We start from the raw sequence: 12,363 nt of genomic DNA, 5'->3' as shown, positions 1-12,363 counted from the left end.
CTAGTCTAAAATTCAAAAGTCTTGTCTAAAAATCTTCAGTTTTGTGTCTACAGCTTCTATGCACACCCACATGTCTTCATGGCAACAATCTATTATATATATATATATATATATATATATATATATATATATATATATACAATTGCAAAAAGCAAAATCATCGGTAGTTGCAGTATCTTGTAATACCTTTTTGATTGGACTAACAAGATTATGTAGAGACAAGCTTTCGGGATTCCTCCCTTTATCAAGTCTTATGTCTTGATAAAGGGAGGAATCCCGAAAGCTTGTCTCTACATAATCTTGTTAGTCCAATCAAAAAGGTATTACAAGATACTGCAACTACCGATGATTTTGCTTTTTTTGCATCACTGAACTAATACGGCTACTCCTAACTAATCTATATACAATTGTAAAGTTTTAAGACCCTTTTACTTTTTAACATTTTGCTATGTTGCAGCCTTGTGTTACAGCCTTTGCTGTGACACTTTAAATTTATCTCTGGGGGTCTCCCATGCCTCTTAGTCATCTTTGATATGTTTCTACACCTTGATTGAGCCCTGTCTATATAGGGTCTCAGAGCTGACAATTTAAATCAGAGCAAAAACCAAGCCACGAGGACAAAAGAACTTCATCTAGAGCTCAGAGACAGGACTGCTATTACTGCCCTCTGTTTCTCTCAACTTTTTCAAAACTTACATGATTAGGAGGACATGTGCTTCCTTACTGAAGGTGTATGGCATCGGTGATTACCTAAATTGGCTGGAAATACTAGCCTTGGCATTTACTCCCACTGTGAGCCGCCCTAAATTAGCATTGTTTCGTGCACGCTTTATGGAGGATACAGTACGCTTGCCTCCACTCTTTCTCTCTTGTTGGGAGAGAAAACTAGGTCTGTCACTCACCACTGAGGAGATAAAGCAGATTCTGGCAAATTCCTATGCATTTTTTAAGTGTGTCAGATTACAGGAAGGTCACTATAAACTGCTATCTGGGTGGTACCACACCCCTGAACAGCTTTATACATGGGTTCTTGCTGACTGCACTCTGTTGGAGGTGCCACAATGCTACAGGGTCTCCGTCCCACATATGGTGGCACTGCCAGGTCTTAGCCCCTTTCTGGAAGGAGATCAGTGATGTGATAAACAAAGTGGTGGGTTCTCCTGTGTTGCTGACCCCCCCCCCCCCCCTCACATTTTCCTAGGCCTCTCAAATCCGATTTGCTCTCTTAACAACAAATCCTTAGTGGCACACCTACTTGCCACCGCAAAGGCCCTGATTCCACTCCATTGGCAACATACAGATCCTCCTACGCTATGGATTGGTAAGGTTTCACAAATGTGTTGGATAGAGGAACTCTCCAGCTGGAGTAACCATTCACATGCCCTTTTTCTTCAAATATGGCAGCCATGGAGAGCATTCATTGACGTACAATAGACGGAGCTATAGAATCCTTGTGCTTTATTCTTGCCCTGCAACACATGTACTGCTAACTTGTACTCCCTCCCTCCCACCAGCCATTATAAATGAAATCTGTCCTTTCCCTTATGAAGGAAATACAGGGTGAAAAGGAAAAACTGCGAGGGGCAGGTAATGAAGAGCGCCACATACCAGCAGCATAATATAAAGCAATATAGATGGTGGAAGGTACTCTTTAACCCCTTAACGACACAGGACGTAATTGTACGTCCTGGTGATGTGGTATTTAATGCACCAGGACATAAATTTACATCCTATACATAACCGCGAGCATCGGAGCGATGCCCTGATCATGCGCGGCAGGTCCCGGCTGCTGATAGCAGCCAGGGAGCCGCCGGTAATGGCCGACATCTGCGATCGCGCGGATGTCCGCCATTAACCCCTCAGATGCCATGATCAATACAGATCACGGCATCTGCAGAATTGCGCTGCTGCGGCGATCCGATCATCTAGAATGACAGACAGAGGTCCCCTCACCTGCCTCCGCTGCCTTCCACGGGTCTTCTGCTCTGGTCTAAGATCGAGCAGACCAGAGCAGAAGATGACCGATAACACTGATCAGTGCTATGCTCTATGCATAGCACTGAACAGTATTAGCAATCAAATGATTGCAATAAATAATCCCCTATGGGGACTATTTAACAAAAGTTTTAAAAAAAAAGTTAAAAAAAAGTTTAAAACATTTGAAAAAACCCCTCCCCCAATAAATACGTAAATTGTCCCATTTTCCCTATTTCACCCCCAAAAAGTGTAAAAAAAAAAAAAAAGTTATATATATATATTTGGTATCGCCTTGTGCGTAAATATCCAAACTATTAAAATGTAATGTTAATGATACCGTACAGTGAACGGCGTGAACATAAAAAATAAAAAAAAGTCCAAAATTGATGCTTTTTTTTATAGCATTTTATTCCCCAAAAAATTAATAAAAAATGTATTAAAAGTTTTATATAAGCAAATATGGATCAATAAATATATCAATATCAATAAAAAGTACAGATCACGGTGCAAAAAATTAGCCCTCATACCGCCACTTATACGGAAAAATGAACAAGTTATAGGTCTTTAAATTAGAGGGATTTTAAACATACTAATTTGGTTAAAAAGTTTGCGATTTTTTTTAAGCGCAACAGTAATAGAAAAGTATGTTATTATGGGTATCATTGTAATCATATTGACCCAAAGAATAAAGAACACATGTCATTTTTACCGTAAATTGGACGGGGTGAAAACGAAACCTTCTAAAATTTGCTAAATTGTGGTTTTCTTTTTAATTTCCCCACACAAATAGTATTTTTTTTTTGTTGCTCCATACATTTATTAGTACAGTGAGTGATGGAATTACAACGGACAACTGTTCGTGCAAAAAACAAGCCCTCATACTAGTCTGTGGATGAAAATATAAAAGAGTTTAGATTTTTTGAAGGAGAAGAGGAAAAAACTAAAACTTAAAAGAGTCCTTAAGGGGTTAAATCCCATGTTCTTGGAATCATAAAAAAGTATTATTTTGGCTTCCATCATCTTTCTTTCTTGGATGATTTAAAAAAATTGTTCTCAGCATTTTGATTTTAAGATCATGTATGGAGGGACATGTTTAGGTAAAATGGTGTCCAATTGGTGTTCAATAATCATTTTCTGCATGGTGGCTGATTGGAAATCTGTGTAGATTCATCCTTTGATTGAGTTTCTTGCCAGTTTCACTAATGTAACATGAGTCGACATGAGTCCGCTCCCGTTCTATAACGCGGGGCCAAGGATTGTGTAAAAATAGACATATGTGGTATCACCGCGTGCATAAATGTCCAAATTATAAAAATATATAATTAATTAAACCGCTCGGTCAATGGCGTACGCGCAAAAAAAATCCAAAGTCCAAAATAGAGTATTTTTGGTCACTTTTTATATCATGAAAAAATTTATAAAAAGCGATCAATAAGTCCTATCAATGCAAAAATGGTACCCCTAAAAACGTCACATCACGGCACAAAAAATTAGCCCTCCTACTGCCCCATATGCGGAAAAAATAAAAAAGTTATAGGGGTCAGAAGATTTTAAACGTATAAATTTTCCTGCATGTAGTACGACAAAATCAAACCTATATAAGTAGGGTATCATTTTAATCGTATGGACCTACAGAATAAAGAGAAGGTGTCATTTTCACCGAAAAATGTACTGGGTAGAAACAGAAGCCCCCAAAATTTACAAAATGGCGTTTTTTTTCCAATTTTGTCTCACAATGATTTTTTTTCAGTTTCGCTGTAGATTTGTGGGTAAAATGACTGATGTTATTACAAAGCAGAATTGGTGGTGCAGAAAACAAGCCATCATATGGATTTTTAGGTGCAAAATTGAAAGAGTTATGATTTTTTAAGGTAAGGAGGAAAAAACGAAGATGCAAAAACGGAGAAACCCTGGGTCCTTAAGGGGTTAATGTTGTACGTCTTGTTGTTGTGGATGGCCTCAATCTTTGTGCAGATGTGTTGGCAGAGTTTACAGCGAGGTTTGGTGTATGGTTTGGTTCCATTATCTGTGTGTGGTTTCTGTGGAAAATTTCCTGTTAACCTGCTTTTGTTTTTTGCTAGGTGGTTTTACGAAGGCCAAGATGTTTAGGGAAAATGTATTTTATTACCTTGTCTTCTGCTAATATCGGCAACAGGTCTTTGATAATCCTGCATATTTCTTTAAGGGCAGGTTATGTGACTACCAGTGGTATGTGTGATGATGTTTATTTCTCTCTGTATTATAGAAGGTGTTCATGTGATATTTAAAGAGGGGAGTGGACATTCTTACTAATGGTCCTTGGTTTGTATCCTTTTTGTTTCAAATTCTCAGATATTGTTTGTAGGTGCATGTCTCTGTCATCAGTGTTGGAGCAGATGTGATGGTATCTGGTGACTTGGCTCTATATGATGCCTGCCTTAGTGTGTGAAGGATGGAAACTTGATTTATGTAGATAGCTGGATCGGTCTGTGGGTTTTCTGTATACAGATGTCTGTAGTGTGTTAGGACTCGGCTAGCTGGATGTGGATCCTCTGTGACAGCGAGGGATTGGCGTGGACCGTGTCGGTGGACCGATTCTAGGTTGCTACTGGTTTTCACCAGAGCCTGCCGCAAAGCGGGATGGTCTTGCTGCGGCGGTAGCAACCAGGTCGTATCCACCGGCAACGGCTCAACCTCGCTGACTGGTGAGAAGGCGTGGGACAGAAGGACTAGACAGAGGCAAGGTCAGACGTAGCAGAAGGTCGGGGCAGGCGGCAATGTTCATAGTCAATAGCAATAGCAGAAGGTCTGGAAACACAGGCTTTTGACAACACTAAACGCTTTCTCTGGCACAAGGCAACAAGATCCGGCCAGGAAGGAAAGGGGATGTGAGGTTATATGGACAGGGAGCAGGTGGAAGATAATAGACTGATTGGGCCAGGCACCAATCACTGGTGCACTGGCCCTTTAAATCTTAGAGAGCTGGTGCGCGCGCGCCCTAGAGAGCGGAGCCGCGGGCGCCAGAACATGACAGCCGGGGACCGGGACGGGTAAGTGGCTTGGGATGCGATTCGCGAGCGGGCACGTCCCGCTATGCGAATCGCATCCCCATCGTGAATGTCAGTGCAGCGCTCCCGGTCAGCGGGTCTGACCGGGGTGCTGCAGAGAGGAGAACTCCGCGAGCGCTCCGGGGAGGAGCAGGGACCCAGAGTGCTTGGCGTAACAGTGTCCTTGTTTATGTGTGATGTCCCAGTACAGGACATGGTGCTGCACTACCCTTAGGCCCTGTCAGGTTGAGACCCTCGGTGACCTGGGGGCTCCCCTGCAAGGCCCCCCCCCCCCTGTTGTTTCCAGAATGTTGTGTACATCACTTTAATGCCTAGACAGTATCTTTATGTATAGGTAGTACAAAGGACCTGTGGGAGGTCTCAAGGACCTGTGTAAGTCTGTCACATGTTATGTTATGCAGTCACACAATTTGTTTTCACACGTTCTCCCAGAGAGCACCAACTTAACCTATGACCCGCAGCTTGACCAATGGGCTTTAGTCCAACCCCTCACTGTATAAAGGGGCGGCCATTACAATTCACTCTCTTCTCTTAGTTCTCATGCTACCTTACTGAGCACAGCAACCACCAGAGATCTCAATGCAAGTGATCAGCATCTGGAAGACCCCAAAAGCTACAGTCATTCCAGTAAGTCAAGTCTATGTCTGCTGTCTCTGAAACTAGTCAAGTCCTGTATATAGTCAAGTCAAGTCCAATCTCGAGTCAAGTTAATTACAAGTATATTGGTGCAGCAAGCTGCGAGAGCTTTTTGGGTCCTGGCCACCTCTCTGGGAAATCTGGCCTTAGCTGTGAAGATAATTCCATCTTTCTTATACTCATTAAAGCCTCCGTTTGACCATTACTGGTTTTGAACTCTCATTTCACTACTAGCAACTGGAATAACGGAGAATACGGGCGTGGGGTGTTCCGGAACCCTAAAACCACACTGGCGTCACGAACACTAGCGGTTAACAACATCTTGCCCCCGGATTAATACCATCTGATCCCACCACTCACATTGCTACACCCGTGGTCCCGCCATACACCAGTGGTCCACCACATGTGGTTACAGTAGTGTCCTGGAGGTTCACATTTTCTCTAGAGGAGTCCATTTTGAACATAGCAGAGGAATTAAAATTGTTAAAGGCATTCATTATGAAAATGAGTTTTTCCTTTCCTTCTATCCAAATAATGAAAATATCATCAATTTAGTGATCTGTATCTGCAGGGTTTGTGACATTATGCCTATAAGAATTGTTGTTGTAAGTCAGCCATGAATAGATTGGCATATTGTGGTGCCATCCTGGTCCCCATTGCAGTGCCCATTTTTTGTAGATATATGTCACTATTGTGTGTAAGGATGGAAGAGCTTGGTAAAAATTTTCGGGTAATTTTTTTGGGTTGTGGGTTTGGGATGAGAGGAACAGGGCGCATGCATCGATTTCTTCTTTGTTTCGGATGTTACTGTACAGGATTTCTACAAGAATTGTTACCAGTATGGAGTTAGCAGGTAAGTTCGTAGTATGACTGAATTTGTTCAGGAAGACAGTGTGGCCCTGCATGAAACTGTTACTATTAGGGATGCACCGATATATCGGCGGCCGATACATATCGGCCGAAAATAGCTATTTCGGCAAAATGCCGAAACAACTAAAAATCTGCCGATAATGACCCACCTCCCCTGCCCGCCCACAGCACAAGTTGCAAACACTGCCAGTGGCAGAGGCACTCGTGGGGGGTGCAGGGGGGGCCGGCCGCAACATCTGGGGAGGGGGGGGGGGGTTGCGCTCTCCGGGATAGGATTAGGAATACTTCTTTTTATGTGCCCGGGCCGGCTCCCGTGTGTGGCTGCAGGCGGGGGCCGGCCAGCGCATATAAAACCTAATACTGTATACTAAAAACCAGGGGGCCTCCAGCTGTTGTGAAACTACAACTCCCAGCATGCACGGACCGGCAAAGTCTGTCCGGGCATGCTGGGAGTTGTAGTTTCACAACAGCTGGAGGCCCCCTGGTTTTTAGCATACAGTATTAGGTTTTATATGCTCTGGTCGGCCCCCGCCTGCAGCCACACACGGGAGCCGGCCCGGGCACATAAATAGAAGTATTCCTATCCCGGACATCCCTGTGTCCCGAAAAATCTTTTCGGGACATAAGGATGTCCGGCGGTCACTCACCATTCCCCGGCGTCCTCCTGCGATCCTCCCGCGATCCTCCTTCGGTCCTTCGCTTCTCCGCCTCTATGGTCGTACGCACGGGACGTCACTGATGTCCCGTGCGTACAACCATAGAGACGCAGGAGGACCGCAGGATCGTCGCAGGAGAACGCACGCCGGCCGGGGCCTGGTAAGTGACCGTGTCATCTTCTTCAGTGTTCCGGTCATCGCTCCTTCGGTCCCGGCACCTACTGCTATGGTCCATAGGCCATAGCAGTAGATGTGACCCTGGGCCGGAGGAGCGGTGACCGGAACACTGTGGGGGCAGCAGTACAGACATACAGCCTCCAGCCATACACTGTATATGGCTGGAAGCTGTATGTCTGTGGGGTGGGGGAACTGCTGACCTAATGTGGGGGGGAGCTGCCTACAAATGTGTGTGTGTGTGTGGGGGGGGGGGGGGGGGAGCTGCCTAATATTGTGGGGGGGGGGGGAGCTGCCCAATATTGTGGGGGGGGGGGAGCTGCCTAATATTGTGGGGGGGGGGAGCTGCCTGATATTATGGGGGGGGGGGAGCTGCCTAATATTGTTGGGGGGAGCTGCCTAATATTATGGGGGGAGCTGCCTAATATTGTTGGGGGGAGCTGCCTAATATTGTGTGGGAACTGCCTACTATTGTTGGGGGGAGCTGCCTACTATTGTGGGGAACCTGCCTACTATTGTGGGGGAAATGCTGACCTAATTTGGGAACCTGCCTACTATTGTGGGGGAAATGCTGACCTAATTTGGGAACCTGCCTACTATTGTGGGGGAGCTGCCTACTATTGTGGGGGAGCTGCCTACTATTGTGGGGGAGCTGCCTACTATTGTGGGGGAACTCCCGACCTAATGTGGGGGAACTCCCGACCCTAATGTGGGGGGAGCTGGCAATCTAATGTGGGGGAATCTAATCTAATGAGCGGAGCACTGCATTTTACCAGAAGACGGGGAGAAGTCATTTTCGGTATCGGTTTCGGCCGGACATTTTTTTTTATTTCGGTTTCGTTTCGGTTCTGAAATTTCCATTTCGGTGCACCTCTAGTTACTATTGTAACAAATTTTCTACATTGTGTATTTAGTAAATTCTTCTATACCAGTTATTGTTGGTCTGCCTTGGTTTCCTGACTTGATTTTACTAAGCATGTAGAATGCCCATGTTTTGGAATAGGTAGGTATGAGTTCCTCTAATCCTTTTTAGAAGTCCTTTAGGAAGGATTTGATCAGTTGCCTCAGTTACATAGTGTATTGGTGGGGTTTTGTGTCAATTTTTTGTAGTATCTGTTGTTTGACAATTGTCATGTTTTCTTTTTGATGTTATCTTGAGTGTTCATGATCACTATTGATCCTCCCTTGTCTGCTGGTTTGAGTGTGATGGTTTTATTATTTAAGTTTTTTTATGGCCTCTCTTCCCAGTACAGAAAGATTGTATTGTAGAATAAAGCCATTCATAACAACAGAAAGGGACCATACTCCAGCACATCTCGAAATGTGGTCAATATGAAACAATGCTCCAAGTGTGACATAGGATGCTACATTAGTAAAACTGGCCAGAAACTCAGATTTTCGATCAGTCACCATACAGAAAATGACTTTTGAGCACTAGTTGGACACCATTTTACCTAAACAGGTCACTCCATACATGACCTTAAAATCAAAATACTAATAGGAATCTTCCAAAAACACCCAAGAAAGATATTTAAAACCAAAATTATACATTTTTATGATGCAAAAAACAGAGGACTCAATTTGGATTTCAGCTTGTTAGCCCATTATCAAAACTTCTTACTGCTTTTCCAGCATTTCTACTTTGTTTCAGACTCCTTTTTGTTATAGTCTTTCCATCTTTTTATGTTTTACTGCTTGGGAAATCTCAGATTTCAACATAGAGTTTTGATGTAGAGTATTTTAAAATATTAAAAATTTCATGTGACCACATGTTGTTACTTATTTCAGGTTTACCGTTATCTGAAGAGGATTTCCTTCACAACCCACTCAGGCTCTGAAATATACTTTAATGCTGATGGTGAAGTTCCAGCCACATTCGATATAATGAATCTTCAGATATTTCCTAATAATGAGTACAGATTGGTGAAGGTGGGGAGATATGATTCTTGGGCCGGGAGAAATGAACAAATCTCTTTAGATATTGGGGCTGTCATCTGGAACCAGGAATATAAGGAGGTGATTTGTGTATTTTCATCTATTTTTACATTATAACCTGATACTTTGTGTGGGATTGGAGTTCTTAGGGTCACCAGAGACGAGGATACTGAGGGCTTCTTCATCTATGCAGTAGTCATCTTTAAGCATACAGTACATATCATCAACCAGTCTAAAAGATTTTCAATGAATCACCCTATAAGGCCCCAATTTTCAAGGGATTTGCTTCAAAGTTGCCGCCAAATAGAGTAGTTTTTTACTGGACCTATAGGGCCATGTTGTATTAAGAGCCCATGGCTGAGCCTGAGTCCCTAGGACTCTAATGGTCCAATCCTTCAATGTGACTCAAGTCCTGTATAGAGGCAAATGTTTGTTATTTTGTTCACCGGGGCGTTATGATCTTCTAAAATATTTGCCGACTACACATCTTCCTGTGTAATAGGGGATGTGCAGGGAATGGCCACAAAGGACCACACAAACAATCCAGTTTATGTGGCCTTATCCATCTGTAGGATAGACTCTGTAAAAGAGCAGCTCAGGCCCTCTAATACGTTGTTCTGAGTGGATTGTGGAGGGCAAATTGTACATTTTAATGGTAATGCTTGGCTTTTCAATTGCTTTCTTTTCCAGTTTTTTTTCAGGAGGCAGACTACCAAAATAGAGCAATGCTAGCTTAGTTTTTTACATTTTTACACAGTTTACCCGGTGGGAAAAATTATAAGATGATTTTATATAGTTTATGGAAGTGGCAAGACCAAATATGTGTTACGCCGAGCGCTCCGGGTCCCTGCTCCTCCCCGGAGCGCTCGTGGCGTTCTCCTCTCTGCAGTGCCCCGGTCAGACCCGCTGACCGGGAGCGCTGCACTGACATTCACAACGGGGATGCGATTCGCATAGCGGGACGCGCCCGCTCGCAAATCGCATCCCAAGCCACTTACCTGTCCCGGTCCCCGGGTGTCACGTTCTGGCGCGCGCGGCTCCGCTCTCTAGGGCGCGCGCGCGCCAGCTCTCTAACATTTAAAGGGCCAGTGCACCAATGATTGGTGCCTGGCCCAATCAGTCTAATTAGCCTCCACCTGCTCCATGCTCATATAACCTCACTTCCCCTTCACTGCTTTGCCGGATCTTGTTGCCTTGTGCCAGAGAAAGCGTTTAGTGTATGTCCCAAGCCTGTGTTCCAGACCTTCTGCTGTTGCCCCTGACTACAACCCTTGCTGCCTGCCCTGACCTTCTGCTACGTCCGACCTTGCTCTTGCCTTGTCCTTTTGTACCGCGCCTGTCTCAGCAGTCAGAGAGGTTGAGCCATTACCGGTGGATACGACCTGGTTGCTACCGCCGCAGCAAGACCATCCCGCTTTGCGGCGGGCTCTGGTGAATACCAGTAGCAACTTAGAACCGGTCCACCGGTATGGTCCACGCCAATCCCTCTCTGACACAGAGGATCCACTACCAGCCAGCCGAATCATAACAATATGTATATTTTGTGTTTTATAGGTGTTGGGGTGTATATAATAAAATTATATTTTGCAAAAATGTACTTTTTACTAGGCCCACTTTGACATGTAATCTCTTCATCGCTCATATAATACACAACACTACTACTGTAGCGCAGTGTGTTATACCTGTTCACATAAGGGTGACTAATGAACTGTCTACCCTGCTGCAGGAACAGAAGAGTAGGTGTAAATACATGGGACATGGCATACCTTGGGACTTTTATTAGACTCCCTGCTGCCAGGGAAACCCATCTGTGTCCCAGTGACCATGTTGCCCGGATGCCAATGGTAATTAGAGCAGGAGCCCTGTTGTCATGCCACACCTGTGCTGCCGCAATATTCATGACAGAATACCAGTGCCGGGCTATTCCTGCCCTGATGACAAAAAACGTGTTGTGGTCATTGAGGAGTTAAAGGGGTACTCCGGTCATTAAGGAGTTAAAGGGGTACTCCGGCGCTAAGACATCTTATCCCCCGTGATCTTCCACACCGCACCCCGTTAGAATCAGCCCTCGGAGCGTGCTCGCTCCGGGTCTGATTACTAGCTGTCACGCCCCCTCCATAGGCTTGCATTGAGGGGGTGGAGGGTGACATCACACGGGGCGGAGCCGTGATGTCACTATGCTCCGTCCCCGTGATCGCTAGTAATCAAACCCGGAGCGAGCACGCTCTGGGGCGGATCCTAACGGGGTGCGGCGTTGAAGATCACGGGGGTCCCCAGTGGCAAGACCCCCGTGATCAGGCATCTTATCCCCTATCCTTTGGATAGGGGATAAGATGTCTTAGTGCCGGAGTACCCCTTTAAGAAACTAATCAACGCAGAATGCTGGACCACTTTCAAAATTTATGCAAGTTTATTATGTTCTCTAGTTACAAATTTTGCATGCTTCCTGAGATAAAACACCTCTGTAGGGGTGAGTGGCTGTATTATCTCAGGAACCATGCAAAATTTGGAACTAGAGTACATTAGGAACTTACATAAATTTAGAAAGTGGATTATTTAGAACAAATAACCTTTTTATCCGGAGTACTACTTTAGTAATAAAAGGTGGAGATTCACTTTAAAGATACTTGTTATATTTTCTCCATATTTAGTTTCCACGTTCAGTTTGCAGTGAAAGTTGTCAACCTGGAAACCGGAAAGTCTCCATACAAGGCCGCCCTGTGTGCTGCTTCCAGTGCGTTCTATGCTCACTCGGAGAAATGAGCAGTGAAGCTGGTAAATGGAATTATTAAGCCTTGACTATGTCTGTTTACATTGTGCACGGTTTTGCTATTAATTAGATGCTGACAGATTTTTTTTTCTAATATTAATAGTTGGTGAGAGGGTGGGGCAATTTAATGAATACCCAAGATGTTTCTGGTCCACCCCCTTATAGAAGTTTGCCCGTATCATGCACACTCACCATCACTTTTCTTACAGCGCCATTTGTTTTATTTCAGCACAGCTGCATCCATGTGTTTCATTACTGTAACTTGGTCATGTGATCACCAGTCTGGCACTACACTAGA

The 12,363-nt window shown here is 44.4% G+C and overlaps 1 protein-coding gene across 1 annotated transcript in view; it reads left to right on the top strand.

Moving 5' to 3' along the window:
• The window catches only part of LOC130277462 (vomeronasal type-2 receptor 26-like), a 37,058-nt gene that overhangs the window by 23,714 nt on the left and 981 nt on the right, over positions 1–12,363 (top strand). The window contains exons 3-4 of the mRNA XM_056528134.1: positions 9,149–9,376; positions 11,947–12,070. Coding sequence (XP_056384109.1) covers positions 9,149–9,376; positions 11,947–12,070 — 352 coding nt within the window. The remainder of the gene's footprint in view (positions 1–9,148; positions 9,377–11,946; positions 12,071–12,363) is intronic.

Source organism: Hyla sarda, chromosome 6 (genome assembly GCF_029499605.1).
Source record: "Hyla sarda isolate aHylSar1 chromosome 6, aHylSar1.hap1, whole genome shotgun sequence".
In the NCBI taxonomy this organism is placed as follows: domain Eukaryota; kingdom Metazoa; phylum Chordata; class Amphibia; order Anura; family Hylidae; genus Hyla; species Hyla sarda.
Note: the sequence above shows the minus strand (reverse complement) of the source record. Positions and strands in the feature narration are given on the sequence as shown.